This window comes from Pararge aegeria, chromosome 2, assembly GCF_905163445.1.
Source record: "Pararge aegeria chromosome 2, ilParAegt1.1, whole genome shotgun sequence".
Lineage (NCBI taxonomy): Eukaryota > Metazoa > Arthropoda > Insecta > Lepidoptera > Nymphalidae > Pararge > Pararge aegeria.
The window spans coordinates 3447448-3468294 of record NC_053181.1 but is presented as its reverse complement, the minus strand read 5'-3'; the positions used below and the strand labels follow the sequence as shown (position 1 = coordinate 3468294).

Here is a 20847-nt window from a genome sequence, read left to right as displayed (position 1 = left end):
GTTATAGTACACCAAGAAGTGCAAAATCTTGCCTGGTGAGGGCTTTTGCCGTGGGTAGTTACCACCCAACTTTTTTTTTTTTTTATGAGACCCAACTGACAAAGAAGTGCCGCCAAAAGATATAAAATTCCCGTACGATGCCGCAAATTAAGATGCCAATAAAGGAATGGGTTTACTATATTATATCTCATAACATCTTAGGCTGCATTTTCACTTGAACGTTATATACCAAACTGGGATAAAAAGTAGCCTATTTTATTTACTCTCCGTTCTTTTAACTAACTTGATGCCAAGACGATTGGTTGCTGAGTTAGAGTGCCAATTAAGGACTAACAAACAAACAATCCAACAAATTTTTGCATTTATATCAAAAATGGATTTCTTTAAAGTCCATCCAGAAATTTTATAAGATAACTTGCGGTCCCTCGCGACTTCTTCCGTGTATAAGTCAACATTAAAAGATGGACATAATTATGCGGACTTTTTTTTAAAAAGGGAAACTTTATTTTTTATCGAAACTTTAACTGTTTACGCAGCGCACGCAGCGGAAGCTCTCAAAAGCTCAAAAGGAGGAAACATTGGAAACATTGTTCCTTTCTATTGGTCTCAGCGTTGATAAATAGGTTATCCAACACTGAGAGAACTTTTCAAATCGGAACAGCAGTTTCTGAGATCATCGCATTAAATAAACAAACAAACTAACTCTTAAGTTTTAAGTATTGGTTGATAGTGTTCAATTGTTTTACAATTACATGAATATTAGTATTTATTTATCGGTATTCAAATAAATCTAAACGTCACTTACCAGGTATTTTTGATTATAGTATTGAGAAATTACTATAACCAAAAATACCAACCAGGTTCTTATAAGCAACAAGGTGTAACCATTAAGTAACCATTAAGTAACCATTTAAGCTCTTTTCTAGTTAATGTAAAGTAATTTAGCTTACACAAATCGTTCACAGCTTAACGTGCTCTCCGAGCCACTATTAAAACTATATTAATATCTAAAATTCTGCCTGGAAAAGGGAACTTTTTAACAGTCTTTTTATCCAACCTTAGAATATAACTAATTTGTGAGCAACGTGTTAATTTATGAGTTCGTCACATAAAACAGTCGATAACGAATATCAGAGCTAAGGTCATTGCACTTGTACGTAATCATACTGCCAATTCAAAATCGAAGACGTCGTAAAATAAAATGAAATAGTTCGCTAAGTCTCTAATCAAGCAAATAATAATTAATGTAACGTAAATCGTAACGCATCAGCATAATTAACGAAAACAACTTTTGTAGGTGAAGTACACGGCAGTAGGCCAAACCGACCGAGTGGTGATGCCATGTTGGTATATAAACTCGGAGAAATGCTCTCTCCATATCCATTCAGCTCAGAGCTTTCGAGACTATCACATCATGGCGGCCAAGCTGATCGTAGCCTTGGGCTGTTTCGCCCTTTGTAATGCCAATCCTGTCTACTTAAACGGTGAGTGAACCTTGTTAAATATTTTTGTACCACATTAAAATTGAAAAAAAAGAATAATGTTATACAACAGAAAATATTAAAAAATATTTTATTGTATAGTGAAAATTTTTACTAACGCATTCGTTTAATACTGGAAATAACACATTATCCACCTGGTTCATTTTTTTCGTAAAGAAACAGCTTGGCTGTTCAGCGTGATAATGAAACCAGCATTTTTGGCATCGTTCAAACCGACCTAACTTTTATTATACGGTTTATGTGTCCATACATAAAATATATATTAATAAAAAAGATAGGCACTTTATTGCAACATTTTTTAAATTAAATAAACGTTTTTGTTGATCTTTAAAGACAATCGCAACTATTGCAGCACTTAATTTGTGTTCCCAGGTTACTTATTCCGTGATGGACGCGGCTATTCAGTCGGCCAAGGCTATACCAATAATGGACAAGCGACAGGCTCAGCAACTAACAATGGAGGCGTTCTTCAGGCCTACGGAAGCGCATCTAATGGCGATCAAAATCAATTAGGAAGAAGCGGTGCTTTCGGCGTACCCTTCCCCGGGGAGGCTGTAGCTAAGGCAGAAGTATACGATACACCAGGAGCTTATGAAACGGCAAATGCGATTGCTGATGTACAAAATACGCCAACTTTTTACACCGTTCCTGCTCCAGCAACTATCGTCTCTTACCAGCAAAACTTTGAAACGCCAGCTGAACTAATATATGAATATCCTGGTACCGTTGCCCAGTCATCCGCTATTGTTAATGACAACGCCGAGTCATCTATCACTTCTGCCAGAGCAGACGGTACGGGTTCAGCCGAGTCTTCCGCTAAGACTCAGGGTGTTGGGAGCTACGGAATCACATCGAACGCTCAAACTTACGGATCTGGTGTAGGAACTGCTTCGTCAAATATCAACAATGGTTACGGAGCTACTAATACCGCTGCCAGAACACAAGGACATGGCTCAGCTTCCTCGAACTCGCAAACTGGTCTCGGTTTGACATCGGCTTCAACCCAAACAAACGGTGGTTACGCAAGTTCATCGGCCAATAATGCTCTGAATTCCGCTGTTGTATCAACAAGCTCTCAAGGCATCGCTTCATCTAAAGCCGACATCAACAGCCCCCAAGGTCTACAAGGTGTTGTTGTAAACTCTGCTAGAGCCATCCCGTACAATGGAGTCCATTGGCATTTTGGAACAGCCTACAATGCTCCCACTCCTGGGCAAGCTCAAGTTTACAGCCAAGCTAACGGAGGTTCCGCTAAATCAACCGCTTACACTGACGGCGTCGTGACTACCGCTGATGCGCAAGGCTATGGGTCCGCTAAGGCCAACGCTAACTTACACAATAGTTACGTTAATTCTGCTGCTAACTCCAATGGCCTTGGTTACGGTGCTGCACGATACACAGCCAACAATGAATTGGGATCTGCCCACTCAACCATCAACAACGGTTTAGGCAACATTAAGTCTTATGCCAACTCTAATGGATTTGGTAATGCCAATTCTCAGGCTGATATCAACGAACAAGGCTCTCTTTCATCGGTTTCGAGCTCGAATGGCCGTGGAACTGCTGCTTCCAGCGCAAATTCTGGGCCGAGTTACGCCACATTTAGGACTGACGGACTTCAATACGTCTACAGCCCACGCACTACCGTCAATACTCAGACATCTGGCCAAGGTTCAGCTTCTGCTAGGACACAAGGATTGAACTCTGGTTACAGGGTCCTTAATTCTGTTGCTAACTCATTTGGGTACGGAAGTGCACAAGCCAATGCTAGCGCATAAGTTAGGATTATAACAAAAACAAATGACATCAAGACGACTTTTGAATGCTCATAATTTGTTAACTTGTCTTGATGTATTTGCTGATTTTAATTATTTATTGAATTATTTTATCTAATTTATTTTAACTATACTTACAATGACAGAATTTAATAAAACAGTCTTTCGTGAAAACATACTTTTATTTCCAAATCCCTGTAAAATTTCATTAGTATTTACACACAGCACCAGTATTTTACTTAAAATTAAACATTATTTAAACATTGAACAGTGAAATTGTTTGTTCTCAACATAACATTCGAAAGAAATATTATTGCAAACAAAGAGAAATAAGAATCTTACAACTTAAAGTATAAATTTGTCCTTTTAATTGCCTTAATACTTAGATTAGAGAAACTTACTATTTCCTTTCTGTTTTCATAATAATTATTGTACAAATTTGATACCCTTACGTATGCGGCATGTTACAGATGCTAAGGCAAGTGTGCAATGCAATTTAATGTTTATTATCTAATTATTATTGTTTATTTATATAATAATAATCATTTGAATTGCAATTATGAGTCTTCCAGAATTGAAATAATTATTATGATTATTATTGACATTTTATATATAGAAAGATAGTTACTATACTATATAGTACTTTAGATATTAGAAACATAAAATTTTATGAATAAACCAGATAACTCTTATTTACATTAAAATGAAAGCTTAATGTATTCTTGTTTTCTTTATAAATATGGTCATATAAATAATACCTTTTACAATTTTCCTCGCATAAAGGGTTTTAGATATTTCTCAAAGGACTGGTTCACTGGCTCTTTATTAAGAGGGCTCTTCAAGGCTTCCTCCATAAGCCTCTCGTATGCACGACCATCGTAAGCCCCCAAGGTTGAACTTAAGATCTAAAAAAACAATAAATTGACAGCCGATTGGCGCAGTGGCCAATGACCCTGCTTTACCCTGACCCTGAGTCTAAGGCCTGGGTTCGATTCCCATGTCCATTTTCCAATGTCTGTGTGATGAACATGAATGTTTTTCAGTGTCCGGGTGCTTATTTGTATATTATAAGTATTTATGTTTATTATTCCTAAATATTTATCAGTTATCTTAGTGCCCAACACAAACTACGCTTACGCTAGATGCCTGTGAGTTGTTGTATCTTAATTTTATTTAAACACCTTAAAATTTTTAAAAAAGCTCGTCATCTGTTTTGTAAAACTACTTGGCTTTGCTAGAGTAGGTCCATAAAATCTAGGCAAAAATATTGAAGAGGAGTTTCTAAGCCGTCACGATGAGTCGGCTAAGATCTCTTTAAATTCCGCCTTCCATAAATTCTATTGATTATGTCTTCAATTAATTTTATCACGATAAACGATAAACACCACTGAGATTTTAAATACAGTTCATAAAAAAAATAAAAGTTTGTAATTTTTTCAAACTCAATATTTATCGTCATTATAAATACACAATAACATAAACTTCTACAAAGTTATTCTTATAATTATACACCACAAACAAGCGTTGTAGTTAATAAAGTTATATAACGATTTAAAATCTTAAGGAGACAGACCACAAGAGTACAATCTGGTTTAGATTGTACCTTATTTGTGCTGAAGATAGAAAAATCGAAACGAAACCGAACATTGATCGAAAATAAGCCCCGAGGGTAACCAGGGGGTGAAAGTTTGCATACTCAACTATGTATTTTACAAAATATAAAATTATAATTCATACCTCATCCCGGAAGTCGAATGCGTCAACTAAGCCAACTGCATTCGGACGTATCTTCTCCAAAATATCTTCGTAACGATGTTGCAAATCTCTAACGTCCTTCTCAGATAGCTTTGTGTACTGTCAGAAACAATTCAATATTAAACTCTTAGATTAAACTTCTCTTTGACACCGAATGTACTGAATGGTACTGTAAACAGGCCAATTTTGAAAGAATGCATGTTATCTTTAACAGTTTCTGATGAAATATTTTTAGGAAAATCTGAAATCCTAATCAATCCAATTTTGGCAGCCATTCCAAGTTTTTTCCAGTTATGTTTTAAGTAATTAAAATTGGATAGATGACAATTTTACATACATTATGAAAAATGATTCTTATTATCCGGTTTCGGAGCGAAACGTGCGTAGAGGGTACATTGCCGAAGATCTGTTTGGTTTGTAGTATAAAGGATTGAAGAAATTATAAATTACTCCATACAGATTCTCCTGCTTGTCGCGGACTATAGCAAATTAAGCTTAATTTTCATAATCCTTTCGTAAGCTAGTTAAAACGTCCGGTCGTACACACACAAAACAACCTTTAATTAAGGAAAAAGAACATCAAAGTTCGTACAGCTTAAACAGAGATATAGATTGACCAAAATAAACAACGTCAAATGATCCCTTTGACTCCTTTCGTAAGTAGGTTGAAACATCCGATCACACACACACAAACTTTTAATTAATGAATACGAACATGATGATTTATATTTTTTGCTCACATTTATCTTACAACTAGCTATTAGCTCTTATGAACGGTTATTAGCAACTAACAAACTTCGACCCGTTCCGGTTTTAGACGCCAATGACAAATGGAGTCAGCTGGGGTCCATTTTTTGCTAATTCACTGGACCATTGACCTCCTATCCAGATAACTGTACCAAAGGCCTTATATCAGAGGTCAAGATGTAAGCGTACTATTATTCTAAATTATTTATTAAGACCTACGCATACTACGTACAGAGTATAGTTAAGTTTGTTTTGGGCTCTACTTAGAACAGGGTCCGTTTGGGCCCTTCGATGTCGCGTGTTTGTGTTCGTTCATATTTTTTTATGTATCTAATGTACCTACGTATCAAAAGTGCCATCTATATGCCTTTTTGAAAAAATAAATATTTGACTTTGACTTAGGTATACTTATAAAAAATCCTGGCTGTCCATGTATAATGAAAGAACCACGTTTTTATGTTTTGACTAAAATTAGTAAAGACTTAAATTATCGTTGATATACTTGTAATAAGTATTAAGTTTTCTTTTAAGTCAGAAGGTGATTCTTTTAGTGGAAAACCATCGCCTGTAAACAGCGCAGCACTGCACAGGGCCTCAATTGCTTATAATTACACCAGCAACCATGCCCAATACAGCATTGCAACAATGCTGCTTAGCGGCACCGACGAGCTCTGTCACAAAAAGCTCGTCAGATGACGACAACTACTACTATTAAAAAAAAGGCTGTCAATATTCGATGTAAAGACTACGTTTTTGATGTTCTGAGTAGAATCAGTCAAGTCTTAGATTATATTTAAACTTTACAGTTCGAATTTTGTAATTTTGACATCGGCATTGGTTTCCTACTGTTAACGAGTATGCACGGGCTCTAAATCCGTATTGTAATCGATAGTCTTATCGATTACAATCGTTGCAAATCACAGTGTACAATCGCGACCCACATCGAAGTATCTATTTTTTTTTTTGTTTATAAACAGGAGTAATAAATTTTTATGGCCGACCGCAATATTATAATAATGGAACAAAAAATCTGACCGAATTATATCCTACGTGTTATCATCGCTAACCTAGAGCTCCGAATAGATAATAGTATGCTTGGAGGTCGTATATCACCTATAAAGACATGCTAAGTTAGTTAACGATTGCAATTCTTTTAGCAAGTTCCCACCAGGCAGAATTAATAGATCTAACAGCTGGTTAGCGCAGTGGGCAGCGACCCTGCTTTCTGAGTCCAACGCCGTGGGTTCTGTTCCCACAATAGGAAAATGTTTGTGTGATGAACATGAAGGTTTTTCAGTTTCTGGGTTCTGGTTTTATCTGTATATTTTAAGTGTATCTATTATATTCATATAGCTATCTTAATTCCCATAACACAAGCTATATTTACTTTGGGGCTAGATGGCAGTGGCGTGCATTTCATATATGCACAAATGCACTGCCTACCCTAAAAATTTTATAGAACTAGTATAGAAGGAGAATTTTTCAATTTCACGCGATCTTCCTTCTTTATGCGTACCGTCGTAAAACCCCTATGCACGCCACTGCTAGATGACTACAACACTACGACAATACACACATCGCCATCTAGCCCCAAAGTAAGCGTAGCTTCTGTTATGGGTACTAAGATGACTGATGAATAATTTTATGAATATGACACACATAAATACTTATAATATATAGATAAACACCCAAACACTGAAAAACAATCATGTTCATCACACAAACATTTTCCAGTTGTGGGAATCGAACCCACGGCCTTGGACTCAGAAAACAGGGTCGCTGCCCGCTGCGCCAGTCGGCCGTCGACTACTATGTGTATTGTCGTAGTACATTTTTTTTTTAAATGAAAAAATGCTTTATTGTCATAAAGAATAACAAAACAGAATCAAAAGTACTTAAACATAACACATAACATATATATAAATTTTGTTTTATTTTGCACAGATAAAAAGTGTACCTGTTCTCCGAACTAGTTGAGACTGTGTCTCGGAAAATTAATTAAATAAAGAACAAAAAAATCAGAGTAACCCATGATGTAGCTCATTGCCGAGGTGGCAATGACCAAAACTGCTTCTGTGGCCACTTAGAAAATTAAACTTAGATTAGGTAATCAGTGAATGAACTGGAAAAGATCACTTTAAGTTAGACAAAGGGCTTTATACAGTGTGACAGTTTATGTAGAATCGGGGAATCGGAACAATACCAAAATCCGAGAAGCAATGCCCAGTTTTACTGAATAAAAAAAATAACAGTTCAAGCCTGCTTGATTGAGAGATCGACGGAACTCATCAACTCGTGTTATTATAAACTGAATCAAAGCGAAACTAATGAACACATAAATAAAAACAATTTTATAACCGCATAAATATTAATTTATTTTGCGTCCGATTATGTGCTCCAAAACAAAATTAATCGTTTTGCAAAGAAGAGGTGGTTTCTCACGAATGTTTATATTTATTGCCAGTATTAAATAACACTGAAAGATTTATAATGAATAATTATAATGTACATCCGTTGTTTTAATTGATTTAGATTATAATTTTATTCCTACAACTTTAAACAGGATTCGCGGTTTACTGTAAAATAAGAAATTAAATTTTATATCACTTTTAGAATTTTGGCAGTTTAAGCGCTGTATAGTATTGCGCAGCGTATACACTTATGTATAAAGACAATTTAAGACTTAAACGAAAACATACAGTAATATTAACGATAATTTTAGTATTTATTTAATCAGAACGTAAATATCGCGGTCACAACATCATAGGTACTTTGGCAACCACAAGTCTAAATTAACAATTGCCCAAATAAGCTTTACTACCTTCTCTTGATTTTATTATTTATTTTCATGCACGCACGATACTATCTTTGCCCAGTATCAGCAAAGGGTATTCCTTTACTGGTACTAGTCTTTTATATATCCCTATAGATATTTGTGTCTACTTACAATTTATATTAACTCTTTTCCTTAGCCTCTGTCTATTGTTTCTTTTCCTCTCTAATAGACTTATAACATCGGGTAATCTTGATTCAAGACGCGAGATAAAAACTCAAAAACATCTTAAAGTCACTCACTAATAATAAGTCTCCAGTCTTCTCCAAAGCCCAATAAATATAATACAGCTCTAGAAGCTCCAGCAAAACAGTCGCCAACGGAGATGAGAGAGTCGATGCTCTTCTTTCTATTTCTGCCTTGTAAACGGAGAGAACGATGATCCTTGCATGTGCCTTCAAAATTAAAGAAAACATTATTTAAAATCGACCAGGAAGTACTAACTCAATAAATTTATACATTAAAGAAATCGTCAAACTTAAGGTATTCGGAAATAGCTCTAACGGTTGTATGCAAATGACAGATAATTACTCGTAGAACATGGGTTCTAGCGCATATAAATTGTATTTTATTGAGGTCTACTCTTTGGGGAAGGTTACTAGCCTTTAAATATGAAGTTCACAAATATTTGTTTTTGGACGAAGATAAAGAAATATAGGTATTTCATCTTTACCTCGGCCGCTGATATAAGTTGTACTGAAGCCTTGTTCCAAGCGTCTTCAGGAGATAATCCAGATTTTCTGTATTGGTCAATGCTGGATACGCTTGCTGATACTTTTCTGTGTAGTGAAAACGTAATTTTTAATTCTTCCCATTTTTAATGCTTTAAACGTTTTAATTATGGAAACAGCCATATAAAAAACTATATAAAAAATATGTTAGTTAATCCATTTCTGTTAATACAATCAATACTTACCCTTTAGCTACTCTTTTGAAACTTTCGAGAATTCCTTGTAAAGAACTATCCCATTTTGGCAACGGTGTTCTATTACCGAGGTACACCATAGACGGACTTACTGAAATGTGACCTTTCAAGATCTGATCCCAAGTTTTTACTAATGACCTGGAAAATAAATAGAAAATAATAACCAATTAGCTTGCGTAGTAATCAGCAATAATAAGAATAGAATAATTAAAATATAAAAGCTTTCTAGACAAAATAAGTAAGAGTTTTAGCGAAGATAAGATAAATATTTGAAAACAATGGAATGATGTTAAAAAGACTACAATCGTAAGAGCGTCTGGAAAAAACATCAAAATTTATATGCATAAAAGAACGGATTACCTCAGAAATCAGATACAGCATAATGAAAAGATAAAAAACATCACAAATTTGTTCCATAAAATAAATTTTATTAAATAAAAGTCTAAATTTATTTATATAATATATATTTTTTTTAAATCGCGATATTTCAACTACCTATTGTGCATATTATATTCCATCATATAGCGTGGCGATGCGTCGCCAAGGCCTGTATATCGCCACGCCAACAATCAGGTTTACCCTCGCCTATAGATGTTTCACATCAATAAACTTGTAGTAACATAATTATTTCTAGGTATAAACTTGGTTTTACTATAGAAATGGTAAAGTAACAATTAATTATTACAGTAATTAGTAAATAGGACTAAAGAAGAAATCACTGATTTGGGAACACGAAGACTCTCTTCTTATCCAAATTATTTGAAGTTGAGAGTTGAGTATTAAAAAAAAAAAATGATGACAAAAATATAGTGTCTACGATGTGATAAGATTTACCTAGCAACCTGTAGAAGCAGAACTGTGTTTTCCCCTTCATATGTAACCGTCGCGGTGCTCACTCCATACAGGATGGGAAGACTTGATGACATCAAGTAGCCATGGCCTCCGCAAGCCAAACGGCACTTTTCTATCAGCGCCGTACAGTCTGCAGAACTGAGAACCTTCATCGAACATGCTAGGATATGAAGCTGAAAGAAACGTCTAACTTAGCAGAATTTAGCTTATAATCAAGTTGTCACAAATTGATCAAGAATAGTCACTTAAAAGATATTTAATTCATACATGCTTTGCATAATTGCTAAATAATTAGTATATTTTTACGAGATTTCAGCTTATAATGAATTCGTGACTTAAAATATGTATTATTTGATTATAATATTGGTAATTAGCAGTTCATCATTTTTTACATCTTTGGAACTGGTTGAATTATAGCAAATATTACATTTTTAAATTTATTGTTTATTGGATGGCTTATGATCATTTGAAGATTTAAGAGATATTTTTTAAAGTATTGTGTTCTTAATCTTCGCTGGCAGTTAATTTAAGCTTACCTACAAAAGCGAATACTTTATGATAACTAATTTTTTAATAAACACCTAGTTTTCTGTTTCGAAAGTATACTCATAAAAGCTTTGATGCTCTTTTTTATAAAAGAATTCAAGATGGCTTTAAATCCATACGGCTAACATTTGCTAGAACGATATTGTCGAATTTGTAACCGATCACTTTTTGGTGCAGTGCTCTAGCAAGCTAGAGACTGCCACAATAATTTCCATCGCATAATCGTCTGCTTATACAATTTGCATCTGTATTAGGGATTGGAAGTCTTCCAAAATACACCTGTATAACAACCTAGTAATCGACCAATGCTGGAAACCTTTTATAGTATAGGTACAATACTATAACACGGTCTCCACTCAAGAAGTTTTCCTTACTCTTGTCCGCCAAATCTAAATCACACCCATAATTAACTATATCTATTAACAACTAATCGAAAATAAACTATTTCGACTGCGTCGACTGTTCACAAAGTATTGGGCTCGTTTCACAAGTTGAGCCAGCAACTGATTGGCATTGGCTTTACTTTGTCAGTTTAGAAATTCTTAGGATAAGTTCGGACTTGGGTATTGCTATTGTTAAACCAAGAGCCTTGGAAAGCACCTAAAGGTTTCGATTACGAATATCATTACCAACATGTTATAATCTTTAACGCCAACCCGTATTACTAACTGGTATACCTGTGCACTAAATGTATTTCTTTATGAGATTAATAATAATAATAATAATAATACGAGTATATCTTTTTTGCCAGATTGTAAGTATACACCATAAGGTGTTTTATAGTCAATTTAAATTGTGCAATTTACAAACGGTCACACAATAGCATGCAATAAAATTTGAGACAAAACGCCGTGCGCAGTCGAGAAACAATCAGATGTTCGGTGACAATTATTAGATATTATCTAACCACCACCTGGCCAGCGTCGTTTCCTTTCGTTCTGGAACGAGACCCATGCCTAATAGTGAGCCGGAAATGATAATGATGTTTAGAAGTGATCTCTAATAAAACATACCTCGGGTAAATTCTTAAATTCACCTCGTCTGAGCTCTTGGTTTGTCTTCGTGTACAGATCCCACAGCCACCGGGCGGTGAAGTGGTAAGCGTGGCTCGTGGATATTGCTATCAAGAGCTTGTGCTGTTGTGTCACATAGTCAATAATTTGAGGCTCGGGCGCACTGTAAGAAAAAATGAAGCAAGTTAAACGCGCGCCGTCTAACAAGGGTTAAAAAGCGTGTAATTGAACTACCACACTACATGAATAAAACATTTTTGAATTTGAAGCAACGTTTTGGTGCTACGTATGGAGTGATACCTTTAAATTAATTATAAATCTTCATTATATTATATATGAGAAGTTATTCGTTTTTTTATAAATCTTAACAACTAAAAACTAATACGACGAAAAAAATCATCAATTCGCATAGGTACATTTTTTTAATTTGTCATGCGTATTCTTTATTTTAGTATCGAGAACGTTTATTTCTTCACAATAATTAAAAGTTTATGAAACACTAATTTTGATTTTTACCAACGAGGTTATCAATTGTGTGTTGTGTTTTTTATTCCCTTCTTGACATATATGATTAAAGACAAATTAATATAGTTTGATGGTTTTTTTTTTTTCAAAGATTAATTACCAATTAATATCGTAGTAGCCTATGTAAATAGTATGGGTGAACACTTTCAAGGTTATAGGCGTGATCATAAGCCTTGAAAAAAGGTCAAAGCCTTTAATTTGTACACGTCACCACCAGAAGGAGGGTAAAGTTTACGATTGTACATACATCCTTCCTTATTCACACTGCCAAGATTCGAAATGCCCTTCCGGATTACATCTTCTCTGATACCTACGTTTAAGGTTTCTTCAAATCAAGAGTGTCTACTCATCTTCTACGACTTCATCGCTTACCATGATGATTATATATTAAAAAAAAAGAATTAATAATTTGATTTTTCAGTCGTGTTAGTGTTACTGGATTCATGACGTCACAAAGAAGCAATATAGCGGACAGTAGCCATTAAAAATCTAATGTTCCTAAGACACGGCGTAAGTAGGTTGATTGCAATAAATAAGTGGTACATAATACGAGATCAACAACTGGATCATTGATGTTTCACAGCAAGCAGTACAATCGTGACCACGATCCATGTGTAACCGGGTTGAAATATTCACTAAAGTAGTAGTAGGTACCATCGTGGTAGGTACTATTTTTTGTCGAATCGATGCCGTAGACTTTGTGCGCATAGAAGTTTTTATTTAGTTATGCATTTAAACATCTTTGTGTAAGTTTAAGAAACTGTGGATAGTTAAAGTCAAAGTCAAAGTCACCTTTATTCAATTAGGCCCATAGATGGTACTTTTGACGCGTACATTACATGAGAAATGTGTACACGTTAGTAAGATGAACTTAAAGCTACGCGGGTTGCAAACGCGTCCTGGTCTAAGAAAAAGCCCACAACAAAATCAGCCGGGTGTTTTTTTTTTATACTAAAATTGCTTAAAATATTACAATAAAAAACCTTATCACTAAAAGTTACTACTTATATTACCTAGATTTTTAACGAAACAACGAAAAAACGGGATTCCATATTTCCTTCCCAATGGTCGGAGATAGCTATAAAGTATTTCCACCAGCCCAAAAAAGGCAGTGATTGCCAGAAAGTCGCAGGTTTGAATACTCTCGGTTCCGAAATTTTTAAAGGCATTTTAAAATTTATAAATTTGTTAATTGCTCAAAGTGTTGGTAAAAACTTTATAATAAAAATATTTACAATAAAGACGCAATATGCATTATAGATATTTACTTAGGCTTCAGCTGCGATTGCCGTCTGATGGCGGAATACCGCACAGCAATGGTCGTCGCGCGCGCTAGGTATTTACACGCGCTGTTGATGATCACCACGCGAACGTATACCATTGCACCGTACGCCAATTTGCTGTTTGGAGAAGCTTTGTATGTGCCATCCTGGAAACATTTCAAAAGTGGAAAGAGCGTAAGTAATATTGTGTGCAGCGTTTGGCGAAGCTTTGAATGTGGCATCCTGGGCCCCAAGTCTGCTATTTTACATTATTTGTCATTATGGCATCTATCCCATTGTCATTTAATTACCAATTATTGTTATTCAATTTACTGATGGAAACAATTCCATTTTAAGTGTCCCCATAATCAATTCTACCTTAGGTAGGCCATCCCCATAGTCAATTCTACGTTATTGTGGAGTCTTTTGCCGTTTCTTGAGCCTACCTATATATTCTCGTTAAAATTAACTTCAAATCTAAGCGTAAAACTGTCATTTTATATGTAGAACCAAACGTCAAAATTTGACAACTACATTTGACATACATGTCAAATGCTACAATAGTTTGGTACCTCGAAAACTAACACTAAGTTTAATAAATTTAAAATGCATTTAAAAATTTTCCGAACCGACAGGATTTGAACCTGCGACTCTCGGGCAATCGGGGCCTGACTGATGTGAAAGGCATATTGTGATATATTCACGTACACCGGAGTCCCGCGAGTAGTAATAAACTAGCTTTGGTACTAGACGGTTGTTTCTTTTGTCCGCCATTACCTACAGACATACCACATATACTAATTTCGGCATCGACGGTAGGAGACCCGTAGCTTAATTGGTGAATCGGCGCTCAGGCAGCGATTGCCCGAGAGTCGCAGGTTCAAATCCTGTCGGTTCCGAAAATTTTTATATGCATTTTAAATTGATTAAATTGATTAAATTGATTAAATTGATAATTCCTCCAAGTGTAGGTAAAAACACTAATAAAAATTATAAAAATAACACTAAGTGCCCAGATCCTCGGTTGTTTGAAAGCTTAGTAAAGTAAAGCAAACCTTTAAAACTTGGGCGTTCTTCATCAACATCCTATCCCTAGGTATCCGGACATTGTCAAAACCGAGGAATCCATTGTTTACTGTATTAAAACCCAGTTTAGGTCCAATCTCGCCCACTTTGACACCTGGCAGAGGCATGTGGGTTTCTTCGTCTCTTATCTGCACCATGAATGGCTGAATACCATAATTCTTGCCTTTAATGTAAAGCTGTGCCATAACAACACAGTAGTTTGCAGTATGCCCCACTAAAAAAACGAAAAAATCTTCTTATGCTGTTTTTTTTTTAATCTTATTTATTTGAAAGAGGTTGGCTATGTCACCCCTATGGAGGCTAAACATTACAAAAAATTAAATTGATTAAAGAGATTGCAGTCAAGGGCTAACTTTTAGATGAATAAAAAATAAAAAAAATAAAATTAAGTTGCTTCATGTTGTAACCGCCATTGGTACTCACTTCCGCCAGGCCACCATTTATAAGCAGTGATAGTTGGACTGTGAAGAACGAATTCCTCTGTACCCACATCGTACGTTGCTTGTGTTTCCAAGCCCCGTATAAAAGTACCATGGCCAAGTTCAGTCTAAAAAAAAAAAGCATACCTATAACCACATACAAAAAATGCTAATAAAGGAAATTCATCATCATCGTCAACCCATTACCGTCCCACTACAGGGCGTGGGTCTCCTCACAGAATGAGAAGGGTTTCGGCCGTAGTCCACCACGCTGGCCAAGTGCGGATTGGTAGACTTCACACGCCGTTCAGAACATTATGGAGAACTCTGCTGAGAATGCTGGCTTCCTCATGATGTTTCACATTGCTTAAATTAAAACGCACATAACCCCGAAAAGTCAGTGGTGCGTGCCGGAGCTCGAACTCGGTCTTCACGAAAGTAAAGCCGAAAGCTATCACCGCTCCGCACCGCTATATAAAGGACATTATAATGTTATAAATAAACACAAGTTTATCTAAATGAATTTCACTAAACTACCTACGCGTTATAAATATAGCTCGTAAATTAGAAAGCAAAAAAAACTGGTCGTCAATAATACTTATTCCACTACCAGTCTTTGCCAATCTCTTTTAATCAGTCAATAGCTTCAATAAATTAAGTATTCTACGATTCTGATTTAAATGACTCTAGTCAATCTCTCCAAAATGGCTAAAGCTTCCCAAGAATGTTTACCCACGCAGTTGAAAAATTCAAATTTTTCAATTCATTTAATTTAAATCCAATTAATTGTAGATTTACACTGTAGCTACCATTACCGTTTTTTTACGTGTGTTAAAGACTTAAAGAGTCCATTTTAGTGGCGTGCTCAGGGCATTCGACCAGGGTAGGAGGAGTACGCTGAATATGATGGGCCGATCAAATAAAGGCTGCAGAAGCTGTCCCTTTACATTAATATACCAAGAAGGCAGCTGACAGAGAAGTGTTATGATGGCCAAAACTTAAATGAATGTTAAAGTAAGATAACGGATCGTCAAGCTTGCCACAACTTAAATGACTGTTAAAGCAAGTTATATTAAATTGCTTAAAGCACACATAACTAAGAAAAGTTAGAAGTTCCCCCACTTAATATTGTTTAGTGTTATTATATATAAAAGATTATTCATTTAATTATTTTTCGTTAAAAGAAACCTTAATCATTCAACGACCGACTTACATAAAACCACCAGACGAGGAAAGTATAGATACTTTAAGATAAGTTTCTTCTAACTTCAGGATATGCTGTACTTTGTATGCACGCATGTGCGAAGTACGCAGCGCATTTTCTCACTTTATCTACCTTTTATCCTACTGATGATTCGAGATAAATATTTATTCTCTCTTTTTGCGAGGTGGAAAAGCTTAATTGCTCCCTCCAACCCTTGGGCAGGACGGAGGTTCTGTGGGACTACCCCCTCTAAAGGGTATACCCAAACTAAAAACCACCATGGCACCCTCTTATTGCCTTTGTTAGACGCCCGGGGAACCCGTTGTTCACCTCCCGGAAATGTACCAATGGGATCAGGACCGCTTGAATCCCCCCTCAGACCGTAGAGAGGCTTTTAAAGTGACGGTTAGCTACCCCAATAGCTACCCGCCACCTCCCAAGAGAAGCTGGCGAGCGGCAAATTGCTGCCGTCTTCTTCCCACTCGTCTATGCCGGAGCGGATGTGCGTCTGGGGCCTCTTCACGCACCCGCTCCGCGGCCTTCTTCTGCGAAATCACGTCTTCGCAGAATATAAGTTTTACCTGGGCATACGTTCCGATGATCTCAAAGTTAGTAGCCTTCTTACTCCAATACTCCCTTTGCTCTTCATTCCCCTGCTCAAGAATAGCTATCATGAACATTTCCAAGTGAAGCAGTAGGGGAGACGTATCCTTTGTAACGGCAGACCATAATGAGTTCCGGAAATTTAGCCTAAAAAATAATACCTCCTTCATAATTATCGAAGCCTAGTCAATGGCACGGCCTCATATCTCACAGAAGGATATTAAAACGACAAATTGTACATAAATGCAAAGTGTTATTAAACACCGAAATAATACTTGACAGGCTTTAGAGGTACGTTATGAACTGTCTCTGCGACTTACCTGTATAACTGAAAACCTAATAGTTTTTCAGTAAACCACTGCCAAAGTTTTTACTGAAAGAAATCAGATACAGCCCTAGCATCACATGCAAAATTCAAATCAAGTGTCACTTTATTAGGTACGCGTCGCGTAGCGTAGGTACTTTGCACGTGTCGGTCTTTTATCTTTAATAGGGTTGTCATAAGTAAACACTTTTAGGGTTGTCATAAGTAAAAAAAAATTTTATTATGTTTGTATGGAAAAATAAATATGCTTCTTTTGATTTAATGTTTTTACAGGGTGATTCCTTATGCATCCTTCAATATTATTTCGTAAATTTGTTACACGTTGCATGTACAGTTTATTTTTATTCCCAATGTCACATGGAAGAAACTTCTAAACTCTTAGATCTAAAGCAAGCTTTGATATTATAATGCTGACTGACTTGTTTGGTTAGGTACACATATCTGGTGCATAACATACCTATCGCTCATACAAGAACTTCTTAAAACAATGCAGATTAGTTCTTGTTAAACGACGTAGGTACTCTTATCCAATTGGTGAATCAGAAATGCATAAATATCCGTATATGGAACAAGATATATAAATCAGCCTATTTTTCCTACATCTACAATTTCAAGACGCGTGTTTTGGTGTCTAGAAATTGATCACATGCAGAATAAAAAAGCTATATTATAACCTGGGATAAAACGTCCAGAGATCATGTAGTTTTGCGAACAAACTTACCGAATGTTCTCCTGGAAAGATCTGCCGGCGCTCTCTTTATCATACGTTTGGAGAGCTTTGCACATCAACAATGTTTTTCGTAAACCGTTCTCATATTTCTCCTTGTGGCTCAAGTATTCCTCTGGTATATCATCTTGTAAACCTTCTATGCTTAAAATGTTTTGTTCTGTAACACAAGTAACATAGTTTGTAATCCTAAATTATTTATTTTGTCACGTCATTTATCATCATCCTCAGCTAATAATGTCCCATTAATAACGGTTTTCTCTTTCATATGAGAGAGGGTTAGTTCAGACGGTGTGGAAAAATCCCCAGAATGATTCCGTTGCAATTCACAAAATGCGTGCTGACTGTATTGATATTTATACAATTTTCTACTGAAGGCTAAGGCAATACGGTTCGGTTTTCAATACAGACGGAAATTAGCTCTATTTAAAAAACCCTTAAGTTTATCATCTAGACGGGTGAGAGACCTAACTCAATGAAAAATTTAAAAAATGATTGCGTGACATTTTTATATCAACGTTAGCAATTGCTCTTTTTTTTGAATAATTCAGTACGGTGGTAATGTATGAAAACGCAACCTGCTGCAATGCTCTGGGATAATTGTTAGAAAAAAAATTTGAATACAGCTTAAATTAGTTTTAAGTTTTCTTAATTTTTTTAAATCACTACATAGTATAAATCAAAGCTTCCCACTATCTGTATGTTCCTATTTATGCTTAGATCTTTAAAACCACAAAATGGATTTTTTTAGTGATTCAAGAGGAAGGTAAGGCGAAATATAGAAAATAAACAGTGATAATTTTAGAGGATTAAATATCTGAAATACATTGTGCATTTTTTTAGTTCAATACGGCATTTAAGAGCATGTAATTTAAATAAATATTTTCGAAGATATTACCGATTGAAAATGGTGGTAGGTATGGGACAGATGCGACGGTATCGGTACCGGCTAAAGAGCCGCTTCGTGCCTATAAAAAAGCTGTGAACTTTGTATATAGAGTGTAGAGGTCTCCACATTACAGAACTAGATGGCGCCACAAAAATCCTGCATCGCGCTAGCAAAGAGTTCACGAAGAATGCCTATAGATACAACTTCCAAAAATGAATGTTCAGACCTCGGTCCCAGAGCACTATCACCCGCTCGGAGGAAGATCTCCCTATTATTACGGTCGAGCGTATCACCATAGCTCCCGTACAAGAGACTTTCTCTAGAATATTTAGTAACCCATAATAAATAACTTCAAACAGCGTCTTATCTTAGTCAGTAAGCCAGTAAGATCCGGATGTTTGTTGTTATTCTTCTGTACTTTTATGTAATAGGTACGCACCTAAAGTTCTTCTCCTTTTAGTATGCTCAACTCCATCGTCTAACAAGTTGGTCAATTCTTCCACATCAAAGTTACACTTAGCCCTCTCATTTAACAAATCTTCATTCACTTTCTTACCCGCCATCACTTGATTTGTTCAAGAGCACAATAATACTGTTCAGATAATACAAATATTGTATGATATTAATAAGCGAAGATAAGTTGTACTTTTATGTATGTGTTGTGATAATGTGGTAACTGGCTGATAAGCAACATTCGCGGCATTTCGATTAAGGTAAAGGAATTCGTACTATCTTGTATTTACCATTTATTAGCAAGCTATAGCAACACTTTCAGTACCTATTTAGGAAGTTAATATCTCAATAAGTGGGGTGGTCTTTGATAAGCATACGAGATTAAGAAAATCCTTTATTTACAGCGACTACGTTTTGCAAAGTACGTCATATAGAGGTGCCTGCAGATACAGCCTTATTCTTAACGTTAGCGCCAACTTTGCTATTTTATTCTTATTTATTTATTAATAGCCTTTTCAACAATCTTATCTTACTGATTTTATTTACTTATCGAGACACCGGTTACGCTTGATTGTCTTGCTTTAGCATAGGCCTCCCCCAGGTTCTTCCATGCCTTGCGATCATGGGTTTTCCTTGTCCACAGATGTCCTGCTGTCGTTCTTAAGTCGTCTTCCCACCTTCGAAATGGTCTTCCCCTTCTTCTCTTACCGTCTCTAGGATACCGTTATATCTTTAGCCCAATTTTTTTTTCCTTCTCATTAAATTTTATTCTTATAATATGAAAAGTTTTGCCAACCAAACTGAGAACGTTCTCGAACTATTTGATTATAGGCAAAACCTCCCGATGGGAGAGGCCTTTAGTCCAGCAGTGGACTATTTTAGGCTATTTATGATAATGATGTGATAAAAGAAAAGTTCAATTACGCTAGTGATAACATTTCTATGCTTTGGCACTGTTATTAGATAATTCTCGATTTTCATAAGCTAGTACTCTTATGGCAAGCTGAACCCGATGCAGATACCCGTGTCCGCGGTGGCATGCAAATTTGTGCATTTTGTTTATAGTTATAATTGACGAACAAAACCGACGGCTCACCATATAGTAAGCAGAAAAACATGGCATGCCAGGAATTCGTCATGCAAAGTAGTGTAACGCCTCGTGTGCCCCCCCCTGCACAGGGGTGAGATGGTGAGATGGTGAGATGGTGTAAGATTTTATTAAACCCCCTCCCCCATATCATAATCTCACGTGAGATTTTTCAAAATGTGGGATTCTTAAGTAAATGGGTTAAATTGTTTAGTAAAAAAAATACTTCGTGCTTTTACATACGACTAGTTAAGACTAGTAATCAATATTGCTGAGTTAATTTTAAGTGTGATAAAAAATTTACAAAGAAATTGCGTGA

The 20847-nt window shown here is 35.9% G+C and overlaps 2 protein-coding genes across 2 annotated transcripts; one reads left to right on the top strand and one right to left on the bottom strand.

Moving 5' to 3' along the window:
* The first annotated feature begins 1333 nt into the window (after nt 1-1333).
* On the top strand, nt 1334-3416 carry LOC120635069 (hornerin-like). Its single transcript, XM_039905979.1, has 2 exons — nt 1334-1484; nt 1875-3416. The coding sequence occupies exons 1-2, from the start codon at nt 1337-1339 to the stop codon at nt 3278-3280; spliced, it is 1554 nt and encodes a 517-aa protein (XP_039761913.1). The 5' UTR covers nt 1334-1336; the 3' UTR covers nt 3281-3416.
* A 588-nt stretch (nt 3417-4004) lies between these two features.
* Nucleotides 4005-19575, bottom strand: LOC120629806 (probable peroxisomal acyl-coenzyme A oxidase 1). The gene is made up of 13 exons (XM_039898863.1): nt 19428-19575; nt 18094-18259; nt 17026-17194; nt 15245-15368; nt 14791-15035; nt 13742-13902; nt 11949-12111; nt 10372-10562; nt 9529-9675; nt 9286-9391; nt 8855-9007; nt 5015-5131; nt 4005-4182 (listed from the first exon to the last, which is right to left on the bottom strand). The coding sequence occupies exons 1-13, from the start codon at nt 19549-19551 to the stop codon at nt 4039-4041; spliced, it is 2010 nt and encodes a 669-aa protein (XP_039754797.1). The 5' UTR covers nt 19552-19575; the 3' UTR covers nt 4005-4038.
* Between the last annotated feature and the right edge of the window lie 1272 nt (nt 19576-20847).

Coding starts and splice junctions, on each gene's coding strand:
- LOC120635069 (XM_039905979.1), top strand. CDS start 1,337: ATGCCATGTTGGTATATAAACTCGGAGAAATGCTCTCTCCATATCCAT. Junction 1,485..1,874: donor CAATCCTGTCTACTTAAACG/GTGAGTGAACCT, acceptor TTGTGTTCCCAG/GTTACTTATTCCGTGATGGA.
- LOC120629806 (XM_039898863.1), bottom strand. CDS start 19,551: ATGGCGGGTAAGAAAGTGAATGAAGATTTGTTAAATGAGAGGGCTAAG. Junction 9,392..9,528: donor TTCAAAAGAGTAGCTAAAGG/GTAAGTATTGAT, acceptor TTCACTACACAG/AAAAGTATCAGCAAGCGTAT. Junction 4,183..5,014: donor CATTCGACTTCCGGGATGAG/GTATGAATTATA, acceptor TTGTTTTTTTAG/ATCTTAAGTTCAACCTTGGG.